Here is a 21272-nt window from a genome sequence, read left to right on the forward strand (position 1 = left end):
TTTAGTTTTAGAATTCGGTTCCAAATTCTAATCCAAATGAGGCTTTACAAGCAAATGATAGCGCAACCTGAGCGTTTGAGGCTTTATACCGTGCAGAAGATCTGTTTTGGTTGCCGCTGATTAAAGGTAACCACTCGCTTTGCCTGAGTCTACCTCAAAACCGCCGTTCCAGTGCGAAAAAGGCATGCATGCTTGATGAGTTTTCCTCATTGTTTCCAAAAGTTTTAGAAAATTTTGTTTTTGAGTTATTTATGGTTTACCTTATGATAAAAAAAGAACCGGAATTTTCATTTTAAAATTCCCGCGCTTGTTCAATCGGTAAATTTTTATTCTCTCAACGTTGGCAACACTTTTATACACATTCTGTCAAATTTTGACGCATATCGTACGATTAGTTTTTGTTTGGCGTCTATACAAAGAAGTTGAAAAATTTTCGTGTGGCGATTTTTATAATGGATGAAAATTTAGAACAACGTGCGTACATCAAATTTTGTGTTGCAAATGGATTTAAATGTTCCGAAACTTTGAAAATGTTAGAAATGGCCTTTGGTGAATCGTGTCTAGGAAAAACACAGGCATACGAGTGGTATAAACGCTTCAAAGGTGGTCGTACAAGCCAAAGCCAAAGTCGGTCCAAAATCAAAGTTATGCTGACTGTTTTTTTCGATATTCGTGGTGTGGTGCACTATGAATTCCTTCCGGACGGTCAAACGGTTAATAAGGAATATTATTTGGCCGTTATGCGTCGTTTGCGTGAGGCCATTCGCAAAAAAGGCCAGACTTATGGAAAGAAAACTCATGGATTTTACACCACGATAATGCGCCGGCTCACACAGCGTTGGTTGTGTCGCAGTTTTTGGCCAAAAACTCAACCAATATCATCAACCAAGCACCGTACTCTCCAGATATGGCCCCGTGTGACTTTTTCCTCTTTCCCAGACTCAAATTGCCATTGCGGGGAACGCGTTTTGAGACCATAAAAGAGAATTCGCTGCGTGAACTAAAGGCCATACCTTCGGCGGCCTATGAAACTTGCATGGAAAATTGGATCAAGCGTTGCCATGCATGTATTGCCGCAGGAGGAGAGTACTTTGAAGGCGATAATAAAGAAATTTATTGAAAATTGAAATTTTGCGTTTTACCTTTTTATATATATATATATATAAAAAATAGGTATGAAATTCGCTCAAACTTTAGAAAAATATGTCATATACCAATCGATTCAGCTCGACGAACTGAACAAATGTCCGTGTGTGTGTATGGTTTTGAGATAGGATGTTTACTTTTTGAGTTATACGACGTTTTATGTCAAAATTTTCACTATCTGTCACAATTGACCTTGAAAACAGAATATGTTTTCAGACTTAGATTCCGCATGGTAATACCAGTCCAACGAGCCATAGATTGTTAAAATCCGTTCATTTTTAACGGAGATATCGAAATTTCTATATAAGCGACTTTTTCCCCTATTCCAGCAGTACGAGTTTTGAGCGCTGTCTGGCAAAGAAATGCTTGGGAGCAACATAAAACACGATTTTTTATACTGTTACATACATTTGTTTCTAAATACCCAAAAGACTGTGTACAGCATGATATTTTGCCTCGGACCGATTTTAGCACGGTTTGTTTTTGGCTACACAATCGTTCGAATATGCTATATGTAAACCAGATGATGGCAGAATTTTCGAGTTGAAAGCAATTCCATAATTATATTGATTTAAACTACTTACAGCAATAAATGCTGGAAGATCATAACAGCCATATACCATTCGAATCAGTTCGTCGAGATCAGCAAATGCGTGTGACAAATAATTTCACTCAATTTTTTCGGAGATGACTCAACCGTTTTCTACAAACTCAGATTCATATGAAAAGACGTATACTCCCAAACAAGGTTCCAGAATTATGTTTGGTTCCGACCTCTGGTTCCAGAACTACAGGATGATATGTGAAACGAAATTAAAACTGTGTAACTCATTTTTCTCGTAGATGGCTGAACCGATCTAAGATTCAAATGAAAAGTTTTAAGATTCTAAAAAAACATCTTGTTTTTCAGTCAGATTGAGTCAGATCTCCGGTTTCGGAGATACAGGGTGATTAGTAAAAAATGTCTATTTCTCATAAATTAATCAGATTTATCGGGTTAGTAGATTTGGATAGTCGATAACCAAATAAACTTATTTCACTTTTGGTTGTATTCAGTTTTCGTTTTGGAAGGTACCCGAAAATTCAATTCGCACTACGATTCCTCAAAGATGTCTACATTGATTTTCAAACATTTTGAAACAAATGTAAACTATACAGCTACTCAGGTGAATTTGTCTGACTTCGGCTACACCGAATTTCGAATTTCGGTTCCAGTATCGAATCGTTTCTCAAAGCTCAATCGTTTTCTAAAAAAAAAAGCCAAATCGAATTTCAGAAACAAAAGTTCAAATTAAAATAAATCCTATTTTATTAAAATTCTGACTACCGGTTCTGGAATTGTAGGATGATGAATTTTTAAAATTCAAAGCGATATAGAAGCTGACAATCCCGAAAAGCTTTAAAGTTGGACTCAAAAATATTGCAATTTATTTGTCTTATGGCATACGAATCGGTTTGGGTTATGCTGGTTCCTGAATACCGGCTCTGGAAGTACCTTAAATTACCCTAAACTCTAAAGTGGAAATTACTTCGACATATCATGGAATGTTTAATCGATTATTACACTTTAAGATTCAAATTCGATCCGATTTGCAGTTCCGACATTTCAAGAGTAATGAGAGATTAAAATCTCAAATTGCCACTTAAAACGACGGATATTAGTATAATGTTATGAAAACTGAAATACCGAAGAATATTCATGCAAAAACACATGCGGATTGATAAAAAAGGTATCATCTCACTGCTAGGTGGATTAAGCACGTTTTTTTAATAAAATTCCGGTTCTTTTTTATCATAAGGTATATACTGTTGAAAATTTAATCACAAATCCCTGATCATATTACCGATAGCTTGCAAAAAAAAAATATGTTGTTGGGTTAAGTACAACAAAAATATTCACGATTAAGTTCTACCCATTCTTGTACGAGGTAAATCTTGAAAAGACGCCCAATAGTAAAGTAAGTCGTATTCACGACAATAAATAAATAAACAATAATAATATTTAAGTAATATTATTATTTTTCCAAGAAAAGTTACGCATTTTTAAGCTCTTCAATTTTTTATAACATTGGGTCATGAAGAAAAGTTTAAGTGCAAAGATGAAAGTGGAAACATTTGTTTCCTGATAAATTTGCTTTCCGAACCACTGTGCACTGATTTCTATTGATAGAGAAGTGAGGATATGTAAGATTACAGATTATTCAAGCAGAGTGCACTGCGAATTAGTTAGATTTCAACCAACTTCTTCGCCAGTGGCAATACCTCTGGATTTTTTTTGAAATCATAAGAGCTTATTTTCGGGATTGAAACTAATGAGAAGAGAAAAGTAACTTTTCCGAAAATATGGAGTTAAATTTCTTGAACCGTATGTGTGCCGAGAGAATCGAATTATAAATTTATGTACAATAAAATGTAAGAAAGAAAGTAGAAGAGGATCATCGCACTCATCTTTCTTTCCGTGGGAGATGCCATCATTATTCCGTGCGTCACCTTGTGTGGTCTACCCTGTAGTATTGAATAATTGTGGTTCGAGTGAGTGAAATCAATCTGATAACTGTGAAGGGCATCGTATGACATTGTGCTAACAATTCTATTACCGGATCATAGAAAGAAACTTATTCCAGCACTAGAGTCTGCCTCACGTCAATCGTCCGTCTAGAACTGTCAACGAATTTAAAACCTTTTGTCTAAGGCAAAATTTCAGTTTATTGGTCTTACATTTACGAACGTGGAAAGATAGCTTGAACGAATATTTTCGTTGTTCGTTTTCCCCAGAAGCGAAACTTTGCCAATCCTAGCTGAAACAAATTTTGAATTACAAAATGAATCGGTCGGACATGAACAATAAGCATATTTACAGTTCTTCATATACTACTTAACACGGTAGAGCTGACTAATGCAGAGGAGTAGAAAACTAATTTCATACCGCTAAGGTCTCTCATTGTTTTGCATTGGATTACTCACTCACATATACTGAAACGGAATGCTCTCGACTATAGTGGCTGTGATTTATAAGACTCGACAAAAACACGAATGAAAACAAAGACCTCGAGGAAGTATGTATATTCGGTTTGACAGGGAACCACCGCCACGCCACCGAGTTAAATGCCCCGAACAGTATAGAAAATTGATATTGCATCAGGCCCGTGCGCAGGGGGGGGTTTGGGGGTTTTAACCCCCCCCATGAAGAATTTTTTTTAAATTAAGTTTCATGAACAATGGAGTACTTATTATATTAAAGTGCAAATAACTTGACAATTCATATTTTTTGTCAATTTATTATCTATTTATAAACTGACATAATAACCCCCCCGCGTTTTACATTGTCAATATAGTGGATGAGGCGCCTTTTCGCATTTTGGACACCCCCCTCTCCCCTTGAAACCCCCCCCCCCCCATGGATGATTCCTGCGCACGGGCCTGTATTGCATCAAAACTAATTTGAAACACTTCTAGCAATCAGATTAACTGGATAACAGATTCTCTTCGTTTACTTTCTCTGTTGATAAGTTTTGCGTTATTATACAAATGTTCGTTAGCTATCTAGCATTGATGGTAAAAATACCATTTTGGGTGTCGTTCTTCACGAATCGTTAGGAGCTGAACGTGGAAATCTGGTTAATCTGGATTGGCTCTTTTAAGAATATGAAAATATCAGATGCACAGCTGATGAAACACACACACATACTTAACAGCATTAAGTGGCCCATACACGTTCAGTTTTTCGTGTGTGACGTCATGACTGAACGACTAACTGAAGTCATTGAAGAGTTCATCCGGACAAATGTCCGTTTTTTTTTACTGAAGCTCTTGAGCTTGACAGTTAATCTTCAGTTAATCGTTCAGTCCGTCAGTTTTCTTTTAATCAGAATAATGTGCCTCCATGAGAAAAACTGATGAAACTGACATGAAGACAACTTGCAAAACTGACCTGACGCCACACAGATAATCAGTTCAGTTTTTTATTCCGTCCAATGTTCATTTGCACTGTCCTGTAAACTGAATGTTCAAATTTCATAGTGTAATCATTATATGAAGCCTATTTGTTATTGACAGTATACGGCGACTGATTACGATTAGGATTAAATGCAACGAGTCAATCATTATCAATTTTCGAACCAATCGAGTTCACCAACATAAAACGAGCAAAAAGCTGCAATTCACCTTCATAACACAAACAGTGCAGTTGCGTCAATAATTCTGGTAAAACTACTGCCCTTTCTACTCATCAGTTGAGGTTAATAGCACATAACAACTGCACTGGACAGCCCTCAACAGTGTACGGTAAGCCCGCATGAGAGGCCGATCGATACTGTTTACTTATTCACCATCGCAAGAATATGCGTCCTCGTATTGAAGAGACACAGAAATAATAACCTAAGATTTGCGACAGTTGACTATATTTATGGTTTGATAACGCACAGTGGTGCATTCCGATGGAATCAGCGGTCAAAATTAATTGTCATCAGAGATTGTCAGCACTGAGCATATCCATCTTATTCCACAATGTCAATTTCTTTTCAAAATTCACCCCGTGGAAGAATGGGTTGAACCTAATCGTAAATATCTTGAGTTATACTAAACGCAACAACAAAAATTTTTTCTCCAGAAATTTGTGCTTAAAATTTCAATAGCGTGAAGTAACCGTAAATAACTTTAGAGGTGTTGTTGGTTTATGCAAAAAGCGCATATCTTGTTTCGATTTCTCCGCGTTTCGCCATCGGCTCGTCAATGCTTAAAACAGTTCAAATTGAACTGCCATCTCCGCCTATAAGTTCAATTTAAACCGCTAAGCAGACTCAAAGTTTGCACTATTTATCCATCCCTTTAAATTTAGTTTTTTTTTTTACTTTTTTATTTATGACTTCTGGTCAGTCAGTAATTTTTACTTTTTTCGGTATTTTAACGATATCAAACTAACTAGAGATTATAAGAGGAGAAAGAATATGAAATCATAGAGCCATAGTACTCAAGGAAGAGCAAGGATGTGAAGAATAAAGTGCGGAAAAGTGAGACGTGACAAGGGTCATTTAAGTAAGCGCTGTCCGTGCGCCGCTTGCACCCTGGGACGCATAGCCATACGCTACAACTCCAGGCACTCAAGCAATAGTTTCGGACAAATCTTCCATTCCGGTGTTATAACTAACTGTATAGAGATGAGAAAATATCAACACAATGAAACACATTGTGTGAGTAACCGTCGTGGTCAGAATGTGACAACTTCTCGTAACTTTACTTTTGCCGGTTCGGACAGTAAATGGCAAACGACCTTTGCCTTTACTTTCTGACATATCAGAGACTCGGATGACTCGTATCTTTAAGATGCCTAAGTTCGACTCCTCTGGTAGAAGGTAAAAGTTTAGATACGAGAAGCCTTCTGCTTACTTAAATGACCCTTGTCACGTCTCACTTTTCCGCACTTTATTCTTCACATCCTTGCTCTTCCTTGAGTACTATGGCTCTATGATTTCATATTCTTTCTCCTCTTATAATCTCTAGTTAGTTTGATATCGTTAAAATACCGAAAAAAGTTTAAATTTAGTTTATATTGATACATCTCGTGAAAATTTAGTGTTCGCTTTTTTTTATATTTATACAATCCTTTAAAATTTATTTTTTCAAACTTTAGGTAACAATGAAAAAAAAACTCATTACATTTGCATACCTCTTTTGCTCCTAGAAGACGATTTTGAAGTAGCCTTGCTCATATCTGTCCCCATGTTCAATTGGATGTGTATGAAAGGTAAACCATGGTCGAAAATCGATACATTCTTTTTGTGACGAGGACCTTCCACCCAACGTCAACCACAACAGAACTTCCTATTTTCAGAATTTGGATCCAGAATACAGGTTCAAAAGTTAAAACTAAGATTCTAGAACTAAATACTAATTCTACATTCTGGATTTAGATTTTGGAACTGAATTCAGTGCCTTAATTTAAGTTCAGAATTCGTATCCAGAATTCTGATTCAGGAATTAAACTTCATATATAAATTTTAGTTCTGGATTCTAAAACAAAATTTCAGAACTGAACTCGTAAACAGAGTTTAAGAACTAGATTCTGAAGCCACATAGTTCGAAAAAATCTTGTGATTTTACATATTGTAAGATGCACATAAACAGAGCGTCGCTATTTCACACAAACATGTAAAATTGTGTGATTTGAAAATTACACAGCTGAAATAAAAAACAAAAGAGCGTTAGCAACGTTGTTATGCAATTGATTTCTGATGCAAAGAATATCTTCTTTATCTGCTTTTCTTCTATATCGACATATCAAGGGGCATATTGCATCATTGTTGTAGGGCGTAATGTCTCTTATTGTAGGAGTTGCTGGGGCATTACGCCTACGGCAAGCGGAAAAACTAAGAATGTGGTCATTTGTGTTTGTATCACTCAACTCTCAATTCCTCTATCGAAATCATTTAAAATTATGCTCCTCAGGCGTATTGCTAAGAAATACCTACATTCTCGAAGAAGTACATTTAGACATATCTCAATGTTTTCTTAAGGGGGCATATTATAACACTTTACCCTTTATATTAATCCATACAGCGGCACTTGGTGATCGAGTGCAAATTACACTCGGAGCGTGTAAAATTCTGTGCGAGTGGAATATTGCGTCATTTGAAAAATAAAGTAGTTGTGAATTGTATTGTTTGTAGAGTTATGTAACCTGTAAAATTTATGATTTTTTTCTGTGCAGAATTTAATTCCTGAATTCAGGTTCAGAATTCAGAACCTGCCTACCGAATTTGAATCCGTAACTTAGGTTGAATTTTACAGGTGACATAATTCTGCAAACGATACAATTCATAACTACTTAACTGCTCAAATGACGCAATATTCCACCCATTTAGAATTTTACAGGTTCCGATTGTAATTTACACTCGGTTACCAAGTGCCACTATATGGATTTATATGCATCAAGCAAATATAGGCTTCTGTGGTTCAGTCGATTAACTGGCGTGCTTTGTGATCTTTTCTTTTTATTTCATTCGATTTCAAGCCATGTACTATTCAAATGTGTTCAAACGCTTCATTTATGTGCATCTTCTTTTAAGATGTAAAATCACAAGATTCCTTCGAACTGTGTAGAACTCTAGAAATTCTGAATTTTGAAACTGAATTTAGTTCCGGAACATGGATTCTGAAAGTGAGGTCAGTTCCATAATTTTAAATTTTCACAAAGCGGTTATTTTTAGAACCATTGGAATATTCCTAAAAAACTATGCGAAGTTTTCCTTTACTGAGTATGTAAATCTATAAAAAACAACTATAATATTGTTAGTTCTATTGTTTTACTCTCATTTGTTCAGGGTTACTTATGTGGTAGAATATGTTTGTCATATTTTTATATAGATGCACCGTTATATTCTGGGTTGGCGGTTCAATGCATTTGGCGCTGATCTTAAAGGCCAGTTTTCGAACATACGATCTCCGACCTGGAAGGATTCTGAGTGTCAGTATGATCGTAGTACAAGCCATGCAATGATTTCGAAAACTAAGAATCGGCTTCAAAGTCTGTTGAAACACAAAGGCCAAACTCCGCAAAAGAAATGTATTGTCAGGACTTTACTTTGCATCATTGTAGTTCTGGAAGCGAAGCAGTTAAAATTCACAGAATTCAAACAATCAATCAACTAATGCGAACGATAATTTATATTCGAAAGTGTAAAACTAGCATGTCAGTTTTATTCGTATTCTCGTTTTCGAGTTATGTCTCTGACATTACCCACCCTCTGACATTAGAGCAGAGAATCTACGCAAAAGTAATTAAAATTTACGTTTAGGAGAGTCGTAATTCACTTAAATTTACTGTTAAAAGCATTCAATATCATAAAATACACAGCTAACAGACCCAACATTTATGTTTACATAATAGTAGATGTAACATTTTGTCATAATTCAAGAAATTGCGGCATACTTGAATTTGCGTCGAGTGTGAGATTCATATTTTATAAAAGTGTTGTTTTACTCTACCGGCTGAAACGTACCATTTTCCAATTGGAGCATTCTGCATCGGTCGAAACGATGGGTAGTATAATGGTGCCGTAGTTTGGCTGGAAGGTGGATGAGGTAGGATCAGTGCGGTAAAACGCGGAGCGGTTTGATGAAAATGAAATTTATGGCCGATAACTGTCAGCATATCCTTTCTCTTTCTTTTTACTTTTGTTGCCGAAGCCCCCAGAATTCATCGTCAATTGAATAACCGTACCTAGTCACTTGAAGTTTTTCTTGCTCAGTATGTAGTGCCAAGTAGCCTACCTGTTTCGTTGTCTTCACTGTGGGTAGCGAGCAAGTGCGAATTAATAGACATTAACATCAACTCGATAACCTAAATTCTCTCCGACCATAATGATAAATAGAGGGTTGCGGTTCTCATTTGAGCTTTCAATTATCAACAGCAAATTAAAAATTGATAATTTCGACTGTTTCAAACGTATTGAGATGTGTTTCGGAAATAATAATGAAAACTGAAAGAGGAACAATTAATTTATGTTGATTTTGTATTTGATATTTCAGTTATCATGATTGGTTTACCTTTCATCCATTATCTTGAACCAATTCGAATGTTTACATGAACCTCACTTGAAGACCGCTCTCTCATTGAATGGTAAGAGATATTTTGTTACTTCAAGAGATAAACTGACGTCGGTTAAACTCAGCTTCGGTAGAAAGAGAAACGATTGAAGGACGGGATGAAACCCATTCGGTCCGACAGCGAAGGTTGTGTGTTAGAATGTAAAGTTTACTGCAGTAGAGTGCTCGTCAGTTTGTGACCACATTCGGTTTCAATGGAAATGAATGAAGTTTTACAGCACTGCGCAGGATACTCTAAGCGCTATTATTTCAATTGATTGATTCTTACAGTTACCATACATGTAGCCGAGCGTTGATGAAAAAAATACTTCTAACCAGGCGCGTACCCGGAAACTTTGTTGGAGGGTGTTTCAGAGCATGTTCATCAATTTCCATACGTATGAAAATATATACAATTACTTAAAAAAATATTGGTTATGAAGTCATTTGTTGAAAATTATACATTCTATAATTGACCTCAATATTGCAAGAGATGAGTTTTCAAGTTGATGAGTTGATCAAGTTCAAAGATCGAATGACTGTGGCTTTTGGTTCCGGAGATATAATGGTATAAGTGACGTAACCGACAGAAAACGTTGCTTTTTACCGCTCTAATGTAAATAAGGGTACCAATATTTTGCGCAGGATATTCTAAGCGCTATTATAGGAATTGATTTTCACAGTAACCATTATATGTAGCCGAGCGTTGATGAAAAAAAAATACTTCCAAACAAGCGCGTACACGGAAAATTTCTTGGAGGGTGTTTCAGAACATGTTCATCAATTTCCATACGTATGGAAATACACTGAGGTCTTTTTTTATGCGGTCTTTTTTATGCGGTTTTTTTATGCGACTTTTTTATGCGAACTTTCAGAGTTATGCGGTTTTTTAATGCGAAGTTTCAGAGTTATGCGGTTTTTTTTATGCGGTAAACTCGCATAAAAAGAGACTTCAGTGTATATACAATTTCTTAAAAAATATTGGTTATGAAGTCGTTTGTTGAAAATTATACTTTCTATAATTGACCTAAATATTGAAAGAGATGGGTTTTTATTTTTTTTTCAATTTCAAAGAGGGTTTGAATCCCTGAAACACACTCCTGTATACGCGCCTGCTTCTAACCGTTCACCTTTCCAGGCGGTGTTCTAATCAAATAATTTGGCTTTGATGAAATAGTCTTTGCGGGTGTATTATTTTTTGATGGAAAACGATGGTATCAAATATTTAGAATTTATCAGAGATTGTACATACTTTTCTCATGGAATTGCTACATGTGTACATAGCACAAACTGATACCAACGAGACCACCAGTTAACCGTCTCAAATTTCCTTTCCTTCGGCACTTTAGCAAACCGAAATTTACCGAAACACCTGAATGACAAATATATATTTTTGAATTCTCTCGTCGAAAATGCTTTCGGCAAAATGGCTTTCGGCGAAATGGCTACTGTCGAAATGGTTTCCACCAAAATGATATTTGTCGAAATGGTTTTCGGCGAAATGGCTTCCGTCGAAGAAACTTTCGTCGCAAAGGCTTCCGTTGAAATGGTTTTCAGCGAAATGGTTTTCGTCAAAATGGCTTCCGGTGAAATGGCTTTCGGCGAAATGGCTTTCGGTGTAATGGCTTTAGGCAAAATGGCTTTCGGCGAAATGGCTTTTGTCGAAATGGCTTTCGGCGAAATGGCTTTTGTCGAAATGGCTATCGGTGAAATGATCCTCGCTCCCATAGACCCTACCGATGAATCAAAGCAAAGAATGTGTGTTTGAATGACATATTGGGGAATTGGAAAATAGCTTTCCGTCTTCCATAAACCTTTCTTCGATCCTCCACTAAAGAAAACTGTTTCGCTACTTTTTGCTCAAGATATTATTCTCATGAAAAAAAAAAATTATTTATATCTTCAGTTCTGTTGTATCATAGTCATGTTCGTAAATCCGGTTGAGCATCGATTAAACACACTGGCACTGGAAACTTGCATGTCGAATATTAATGACATAATAAATCTTGCATTGCAACACCACTTTTCTGCAATAGAAACCCAAGAGCTGATCGTCGTTCGTCTGGAATTGCTCACGGGTTTTGCTGCCTTATACGATCCCGTCTGTTTGAATGTGATAAAGACATGATTTTATTCGTAATTTATCTTGTTTTTTATGTGTTTGCAGTGTTCAAATATTTGTAACATTTCAAAAGTTGTTTGCAATCATTTTGTTTTATTTTTATTCAAACATGATAGAATATGAATAAGGTTCATGTCTAAATTAAAAACTAACGTAAATTTTTCTCCTAAAGATAGTTAGCATTACAAAATTAATGTAATTTTTTTCCGTATTTTCTCATCTCTTTTGCCTATCCTCTTCCATCGAACAATATTTGGGCTGCAAATAACAAATCAATGTAAATCGCAAATATCGCACTAACTCCGCCGCAGAGCGATGAGACTAGTGTCTGAATTCTACAATGAGAGTATCGAACCATCACTAGGAGGAATCACAAAGCCACTAACACAAGTAAATATCCGGTGAAGAAGTAAGCCACAGTGTAAATAATAATAATAATAATAAAATAAATTACCTCTTAAACAAACCGCAAGAGTGACACACAGACACGTACCGGCAGACATTACCTACAAATAAATAAAACAAATAAATCGCTGATACCCGACGACGACGCCAACGACTACGACGACAACGACTACGACGACACTGAAAAATTTAATTACCTCATTAATATCTGCCACGACTGTGGACGGGGCCATCGGGCACCGAGTGATGCTGATGGGGCTCCCAAGAAGTGCATGCATCTAATGGGGTTTTGTTTTTCGTTTTCGTTTCTCCCTCCCATCGCGCACCCGTCGCAGCAACAACAACAGCAGCAGTACGTTACCGTGGAAAGCCTGACACCGTGGGGTTCCCGAGACTGCAGTAGCAACCGTCCCAGACCAGCCGACTACAGCCAATTCCAGTTTGTGGACGGTCCCCGGTTCGAGTCGAGTCCGTTCGCATGTGATGATCAGATCAACCAGCGGTTTGTAATTTGGTAAGTTGGTTCGTCGAGTACGCAAAATGTCTGTGTGTGTATGTGCGTATGTGTGTATGAACGTTATTTTGCACTAATTTTTTCGGAGATGACAGGACCGATTTTCACAAACTTAAATTCAAATGAAAGGTTTTTTGGTCCCATACAAAATTCCTGAATATTATTTTTGAGAGAAAAACGATTATTGAAAATAAATTATCCAAAATTTTAATAACAAATTAATTTCACGAAAACTAAACACAACGCAGAACAATCACGCGAAAAACACATACTGAATGATAAAAAAGGCATCATCTCACTGTTAGGTGGGGTAAGGGACAAACAGTTCCGGAAAATGGTTTGTTTTACATTTTCTTGTAGTTAAAAACATATAAAAAAAAATTTGAGTCAAATTTTCAAAACAATTGAATGATTCAGTGTAGGTTACCAAAAAACTTTTTTTCACATTTTGAGACAAAAAATCCACGATCCTGCAAAAACTTCTGAACCGATTGTTTTAAAACTTGGAACATACTTTCTTTGTATAAAATGTCACCCCCTACGTTTTTGAAATTTTTCCATTTTCATATTATGGTAATTTTTTACCTCAAAATTGGCGGAAAATTTAGCGCAATATCGCGTTTTTTTTTTTGCTTAAATAAAGCAAGGGCTCCATATTTTATCTCATTTGTAAGGACGTTACCTTAAAAACCTGATTTAGCCACTAAAATCACTATGATTTCGTCATATTTCTGCTTAATTCACCTTGTTCCACATTGAGAATTGATTCACATTCCTTGGAAATCAAAATAATATTAAAAAATCAGCTTGAAACACTTCTGATGTGTTCACTACTCTGCTCTGAATTTCATCTAAAAGGATGTCCTTTATTCATCCTATTAATAAGTAAAGGCGACAGGAATCAAAACAAAACATTGCACTATTACACTCTCAGGTTCAAAATGTCAGAATTCTTCTTAAAAAGGACCTCATGCCAACTATGAGATAACTCACGATAGTTTTAGAATCAGTTCTGCATCATATTGACGTTTAAAAATTTTTGGGTTTAAATTTAAAATTTTACTGAGCAGTTAATTTGGTAAACTTGAAAAACAAAAAACGAAATAAAGAATTGTTACTATTTAGGCATTAGCCCTTCTAAAAAAATGCAGAGACAGAGATGCCATTTATACAGATTCATCTGTATTATGCAGTTTTTATACAGATTTCTTTAATCGAATACAAATTTGTATAGGTTCATAAAAAGTGAGAAGCAAAAAATTTGACTTTTCTCTCTGAGTATCTAACAGTTCGGCTGAAAAGTTCGTATCGTTTAATAGAAACACACATTTTTTTGCCAAAATTCGTTTTTATTATTCAACATAATTGCCATCAGAGGCGATACAGCGATTATAGCGATCTTCCAACTTTTCGATACCATTTTTGTAGTACGATTTGTCTTCTGCCTCAAAATAGGCCTCAGTTTCAGCGATTACCTCTTCATTGCTTCTAAATTTTTTACCAGCGAGCATTCTCTTAAGGTCTGAGAACAGGAAAAAGTCACTTAGGGCCAAATCTGGAGAACACGGTGGATGAGGGAGCAATTCGAAGCCCAATTCGGTCAATTTCAGCATGGTTTTCAATAATCAATTCGTTGTTGTTTTTGATCGATTGTGAGCTCACGCGGCACCCATTTTGCACAAAGCTTCCTCATATCCAAATATTCGTGAATAATATGTCCAACACGTTCCTTTGATATCTTTAGGGTGTCAGCTATCTCGATCAACTTCACTTTACGGTCATTGAAAATCATTTTGTGGATTTTTGCCTTTCTCATATAGAAAAGTTATGCAATCACTTGAAAAACCGACTAGTGAAAATTGGCCCGGAGGGCCAAGTGTCATATACCATTCGACTCAGTTCATCGAGCTGAGCAATGTCTGTGTGTGTATGTGTCAAATAATCTCACTAGGTTTTCTCGGAGATGGCTGAACCGATTTTAACAAACTTAGATTCAAATGAAAGGTCTCGTGGTCCCATACGGAATTCCTGAATTTCATCCGGATCCGACTTCCGGTTCCGGAATTATAGGGTAAAGTGTGTTCATTATTGTACACCGTCACATAAAATATTTTCGGATGCAACAAACATTTAAATCGTAATTTAGAGTGCGTACTAGTAGAGTTTGTGTGTCATGTTAGTGTGTGGCTGTACGAACCGACTTTGATTATACCGGTTCTCGGGTTCCGGTCCGGAAGTGCATATAATAGAGATCCCATTTCGTTTTCTTAAGGATGACTTACGCAATCAAAGCACTGTTTTATTCTGTATGTTATTCACAAAAAATCTCTTGGTTTTTTTCAAAAATCGAAGAGAAAATTTTTGAATAGAATACCACAATATTTTATGTACATGAGAAAGGCATCATTACACCACTAGGTGGATTAAAACAGGTTTTTTCACGTTTTCATCGGTAACAGCCTCTTTTGGACGTCCACTGCGTTCATCGTCTTCGGTGCTCATATGACCAGTACGAAATTTTGCAAACCACTTACGAATTGTTGCTTCGCCCGGTGCAGAGTCTGTATAACACTCATCAAGCCATTTTTTGGTATCGGCGGCACTTTTTTTCATCAAAAAGTAGTGTTTCATCAACACACGAAATTCCATTTTTTTCCATTTTTTCACAATAACAAAAGTAGCTTCACTCAAAACGCAATATCTCACAAACTAATAATCAGACAGCTGTCAAATTTATACACGTATCTTTTGAAGGTTGGTACTAACTGAAAATGGTATGGATTTAATTCTAGTGGCGCCCTCTAATAGAAACGATACGAATTTTTCAGCCGATCTGTTAAAGAAAGCTCAAATTTGGCTTCACGTATGCGCAGAGTGGGACTTTTTCCTGAACATGTGTTTTTACAAATCCGGGTACTACATTTCGATGTAGAAATTAACCTTCCTTTTCAACAGATTTCGCAGACTACTCATAGGTGAACAGAACTATTGTATGTCCAGTGCTATGACCCTACGAACACTAAAAATCCATCCAGGTCAGAACTCGAACATATGACATTTGGCTTGCTAGAACTGTCCAATATACTCTGAGCTACCAACCGGGGCTGTTTTACCACTTCACCGTATTTTCTGGACGTCGCTCTTGAACTCCCACGAACAGGAATGTCATTTATTTAGTTTAATATCATTTTAGCAGAAGCCAATAGCGATAATTTAGCATTATTGTTCAAAAAACGAACCCGATCTATAAATAAGCTTTTTGTCAGCTGTAGTTGCACAATGTCTCCGAACGAAAATAGCCTCCGGATAAAATTGGATTTTCATTGATTTTAATCAGTGCTGACGTACGAAGTTCGGTTGACTGGAATTGGCTCTGAATTGAACCATTTCTGCTATGAATCAAACACAGAGTTTTAAGTAAACTAGTGAATTAGGTCTGGAGGTTAAGAGCCTTCGGAACTACAATCAATAAACTTTAATAATTCGGAGGTTAATTTTCTCTCGTGTCAAGTTAGAAAATATTTGAATTTGAAAATATATGCATTCCTACTACGAGGGCGCATTTCCGCATTCTCGTTCTTCCGTTTTCTCCGCTTAAAATGCTTAAATCGGTATTCAATTGGGAAACTATGGGCAGTGATCAATCCGTTTGTTTTTTTCAACATGTTCTCATATTGAGTGAGTGTGTGTGAGTTCTTGTTTTTGTTTTTTTTCCTTCCTCAATGAAAACCGATAACCAATCCGGCTTGCAACCGAGGAAGCCATCGTAGTGCCTTGTAGTCCGCTCCCGGTTCGTAATCCACAGTATTCATTTACCTGTATTTACTTCCCATTGCAGGGAAGGTGACATTTCGCTGCTGGCAGTCGATGCAATTACCAATACCACCGATGAAACGCTGACCGAGAAGAATAGAATTTCGAAAAGGATTTTTGGCCGAGCTGGTGCTGCCTTGACTTCCGCCGTGGTGCATGACGTTGGAAGTGAGTATCGTTGTTTTTTCGGTGTTTTTGTTTTCGTAAAACCTTCATCTAACCCTTCGTTTTAGGATGCAAAACCGGTGAAGTTTGCGTAACACCAGGATTCTTTCTGCCTGCGAAGCACATCATCCACACCGTTGGACCCGTCTACCGAGAAAAGTATCGGACCGCGTCCGAGAGTACGTTGCATTCTTGTTATCGGTGAGTAATTATCGGCGGAAGTTATTTACTCGGGGGGCTTTCGGATGATTCTGCGGGGATTTTGTTTGTTTTGTTACGACCAAAAAAAATTTTTGGTTTAAAATCTGATTGATTGATCTCTGATGGGGAAAAAATCCACCGATTCTTTAATACTGCAGAGAATGTTGCTATGTCCATCAGCAAGCTATTTGTGCGCCGTTCGCCTCACACGAGAGACAATTTCTTCACAATTCTGCTGTTTCTTCGCATTCGAAGAATACGCAGGATGTCCATGATCGTGGACTGCCGCATGATCGTGATAAGCATTTTTCATCAACAAACTAAACCGTCCTTTTCAGGGCATTAACAATTCTCAAAGAATTTTTTATTCGAATTTATGGCGGGCAGAGATGTCCATCTCCTCTGTGTGACGAAGAGCAAGCAAAATTTCTCCCCTAGCACTGACAACTTCAACGAGAGCTCTTCTCTTTCACATATATACACCACTGTTGTATAAAGTGTGCACGCATCATGAGTGCGTTTGTTTATTTCCTTTTACCTCCTCCACTGAAGCGCACCAAAGTGCTAGAGCATTACCTAATGAATTCTCTGAGGTGAATGCAGATACTTTCACTTAGGTGTGCACGCCGGTGAGCACTCTGCTGTATGGTTTGCGTAGAAGAAGCGTGGACACGCAAAATCAGCAAAATAAAACAATTTATCGTAAAATTTTCGGTTTTCCTTGAAAATTTTTCATAGCAAGGTCAGATCTACTCTCTTTTAATTGAAGTTCACAGAAGTGTTCGCTCACCATCACGCGCCAGTGGTCACTTGGGTGTATTTAGACGAGAGCGCGTGAGAGCGATTCAAGCGGAGAGAATGTGTTTCACTCGCGCCAGCTGCTTTAACCACAAGCACACACTCAAATGCTGTCTATTCGACACTGAGAAGAAGTGCGCTTTCCTCTTTGTGCGATGCTTCGTTTTTAGCATCCTCGGTGTGGACAAGAATCTGACGCCAGCGTGTATCACTCTGGTGAAATGCCATCTCTGATGGCGAGTGAATTCCGGAATTAAATTAGGAAACTGAATTTTGGAATTAAATTCTGGCTCAGGAGTCTGTGGCAAAATTCATGTTCGGAGTTCAGATCTAAAATTAAGGTCGCGTATAACCACGTGTCTCGCTTTGCGTATTTTCGGTTACAAGTTTGCATAAAATGTGTCTGCATCCAATAAAGCTACCGCTTGTTTGGCAGCCTTGCTGAGCCAATTTTATTTCTCTCTCATTTTTCGTTCCGTTACCAGGAAACTGGAGCAGAAACAATGATGCGTACATAAAAATCGACTTACCTTCACAAAAATAACATTCACTTCATTTTATTTGCTACAACACATATGTTTTTATGCACCAATCGCTTCGAAACTGAATTATCTAGACATCGTCGAGATATTCCACGAACAAGTTTTCAGCTATGCAATTCTTCCTTCAGAAAAAAGACTTTCCCGACCGCTAAAGTCAATGGATCATTCTGAAATTTTCACAACTAAACTAATTTTCTAAGAGATTGTCAGTTGGGTTTTTTTTACATTCGTCACCGTTTCTAAGAAATTAGCCCTCTGAATCATCCTAAAACACACTGGTCTCAGCCCTTAAGGTCTGAGGACAGAGGGTCGCGTGTTGAGTTTTAAATCGACCACGTGGCTCGCTCAATTCCCTTTGCACATCGTATTTTTCTTGTACTTTCTCGTATATGAGCAAACTGTACCGGGTTGCCAGCATACATTTTATTATTTTGATGACAAGTTTTATCACATTAATCTATCTTATGGGTTGGAAATTACATGGATTCCAATGAACAATGAAAAAATATTCAACTTTCACAAAGATTGAATGTCTCTGTGTTTGGCAGCCTTGTCGAGCCAATTTTATTTCTCTCTCCTTTTTCAGAATGCTATCAGGAAATCAAAGCGAAAAAAAATGCGGATGCATTGAAACTGACTTTGTTTCACAGAAAAATACAAAAATTTTTTTTATCGCGATAACATATATGTTTTATGTACTAATCGCATCTAAACTAAATTATCTAGACTTTGTCACGGTAGATTTATGATATAAGCCTTAAAGGCCGAGATATTCGATGAACAAGTAGTGGTATGCATTTCCGAGTGTTCCAATTTTCAGCAGTTCTTCAGTCAGAAAAAAATACAACACGACCGCTAAACTCAATGAATCATTCTGAAAATTTCACAGAATATTTTCAACTAAATTCCGAAGACATTGTCAGGTGGCTTTTTCTACATTCTGCACCGTTCCTAAGAAAATTTAATTTGAAACGGGAAAACAGCAAAAAAACTACCAATTTACGGTACTGTCCTCAGCCCTTAAGTTCCGGAATCCAGCCATTAAAATTATATTCTGATTTTTTCATAGATTTCTGAACTTGAAATCATAAATCAAAGTTCAGGAATAAATTAGGGAACTAAACTTAGTTCCAAAATCTAGTCAAAAACCAGTTCCAGATTCCAGAATTCTAATCAGTCATAGTTTTAATTGCTGAATTCTGTAATCTGGAACGGAATTCTGAATCTAAGTACTAAACCTGAAATTAAGTTCTGAAATTGGGTGGATCAGAATGGTCAGGTGATGAATTCAGTTTTAAAACTCAGTTTCAGAGTCCAGTCCAAAGTTGAGTTCCCGAATCCAGATCCAGTATTCAGAAATTGAATTATGATTTGCTTTTCATACTCGTTCAGTTAAACATCGCGACTGATATGTTCCTGACTACCTCAAAAACGGTACGAGAACGTTGATGTGTTTTATTCATTGTTTAAAAAAAATTTGAAAACCTAATTTTTGAGTTACTAATGGTTATCTCACACTGTTGAAAATTTAACCATAAATTGCTGATCATTTTTCTGATGGCGTGGAGAAAGAATTTTGTTGATACGTTAAGTTCAACAAGAGATATTCTCGATTAAGTTCTACTCATTCCTCCGCAGGGCGCATTTTGAAATGGTGCTTCATAGTAAAATAAGACGAATTCACGTCAAAATATTTCCCATACACTAGAAATAAGTTCGTATGGAACACAAAAAACTGCTGCCTGAATATTCATTACAAATTTTTTGCCATGATTTTGAAAATACTTATGTAGTCCTATGTCAACAGTTCGAACAACCCGATAGAGCTATCCCTTATAGTTTTATTCTTCTTTTCATCACTGTCAACAAGATACAAAACCGAGAGGGTACATAGATTAATGAGATTGCGGAATTATCAAAATTTGTGAAACAGAACGGCACTTTGCAGGACTCAACCCCGCAACATTCATCTCACCGTGGAGATGCTCTACTATTTAAGCTACTCTTGTACATGTCGCAACATGTTTCATATTGTAAAGCAATGCGCTTGAATAGAGTATGGACGTTTGCATTATTTATCTAGCTTTGTTCCCCGTTGAGGGGCGGATAGGGTCTAACACTTTTGAAAAATCATTTACTTTTTCATTGTATTTTCTTATAGTGTAACATTTCAAGAATATTCTGTGAAATTTTCAAGCCTATTGGAACAAAACTCTGGAAACTATGGGAATTTGTCTTTGCTTATCTCAAACTGCAAAGAGGCATGAGCTGTGCTTCGATTGACTTGAAAATTTAACAAAGCATTCTAGAAATATTTTATTATGACAAAATACAAAGAAAAAATATGATTTTTCCAAAGTGTTAGACCCTACGCGCTCACTAGAAAAATTCTTTCGATTTCATAGACAATAAACTTTAAACGCGTTTTTCTCGAAAGCAGGTTTTGAAAATCCGTGTCCATCGTCATTCAAAAACTACTTCATCAATTATTTTCTAATATTGCACAAACTTCCTACATGTGAAATATCAAACCCTCACGTTTTTCTTTTCGTGTTTTGTTACTTTGGAGAGGTTTTACAGCTATAGAATTGGGATTGTTTTCTTTAAAAATCGTAGTTTTGACTTTAAACAACCACCAAAAATTAAAAAAAAAACGTGCTTAATCCACCTAGCAGTGAGATGATACCATTTTTTATCAATCCGCATTTGTTTTTTGCATGAATATTCTTCGGTGTTTCAGTTCTCATGACATTATTTTAATGACCGTCGAATTAAGCGGCAATTTGAGATTTTATTCACTCATTACTGTGTAATATCGAAAGTGCAAATCGGATCGAATTTGAATCTAAATATGTGACAATCGATTGAACATTTCATGATATGTCGGAGTAAGTTCCACTTAGGGTTTACGGTAATTAAAGTTACTTCCAGGGCCAGCATAACCCAAACCGATTCGTATGGCCATATGACGAATGAATTGCAA

The 21272-nt window shown here is 36.7% G+C and overlaps 1 protein-coding gene across 6 annotated transcripts in view; it reads left to right on the forward strand.

Annotated features, from left to right (window-relative positions):
* The window catches only part of LOC131435325 (protein GDAP2 homolog), a 215121-nt gene that overhangs the window by 63776 nt on the left and 130073 nt on the right, over positions 1–21272 (forward strand). For all 6 annotated transcript variants that reach the window (XM_058603073.1, XM_058603076.1, XM_058603077.1 and 3 more), the window contains exons 2-5: positions 12163–12241; positions 12592–12770; positions 16609–16751; positions 16817–16949. In XM_058603073.1, coding sequence (XP_058459056.1) covers positions 12167–12241; positions 12592–12770; positions 16609–16751; positions 16817–16949 — 530 coding nt within the window. In that variant the 5' untranslated portion in view covers positions 12163–12166. The remainder of the gene's footprint in view (positions 1–12162; positions 12242–12591; positions 12771–16608; positions 16752–16816; positions 16950–21272) is intronic.

This window comes from Malaya genurostris, chromosome 3 (genome assembly GCF_030247185.1).
Source record: "Malaya genurostris strain Urasoe2022 chromosome 3, Malgen_1.1, whole genome shotgun sequence".
NCBI classification, from domain to species: Eukaryota; Metazoa; Arthropoda; class Insecta; order Diptera; family Culicidae; genus Malaya; species Malaya genurostris.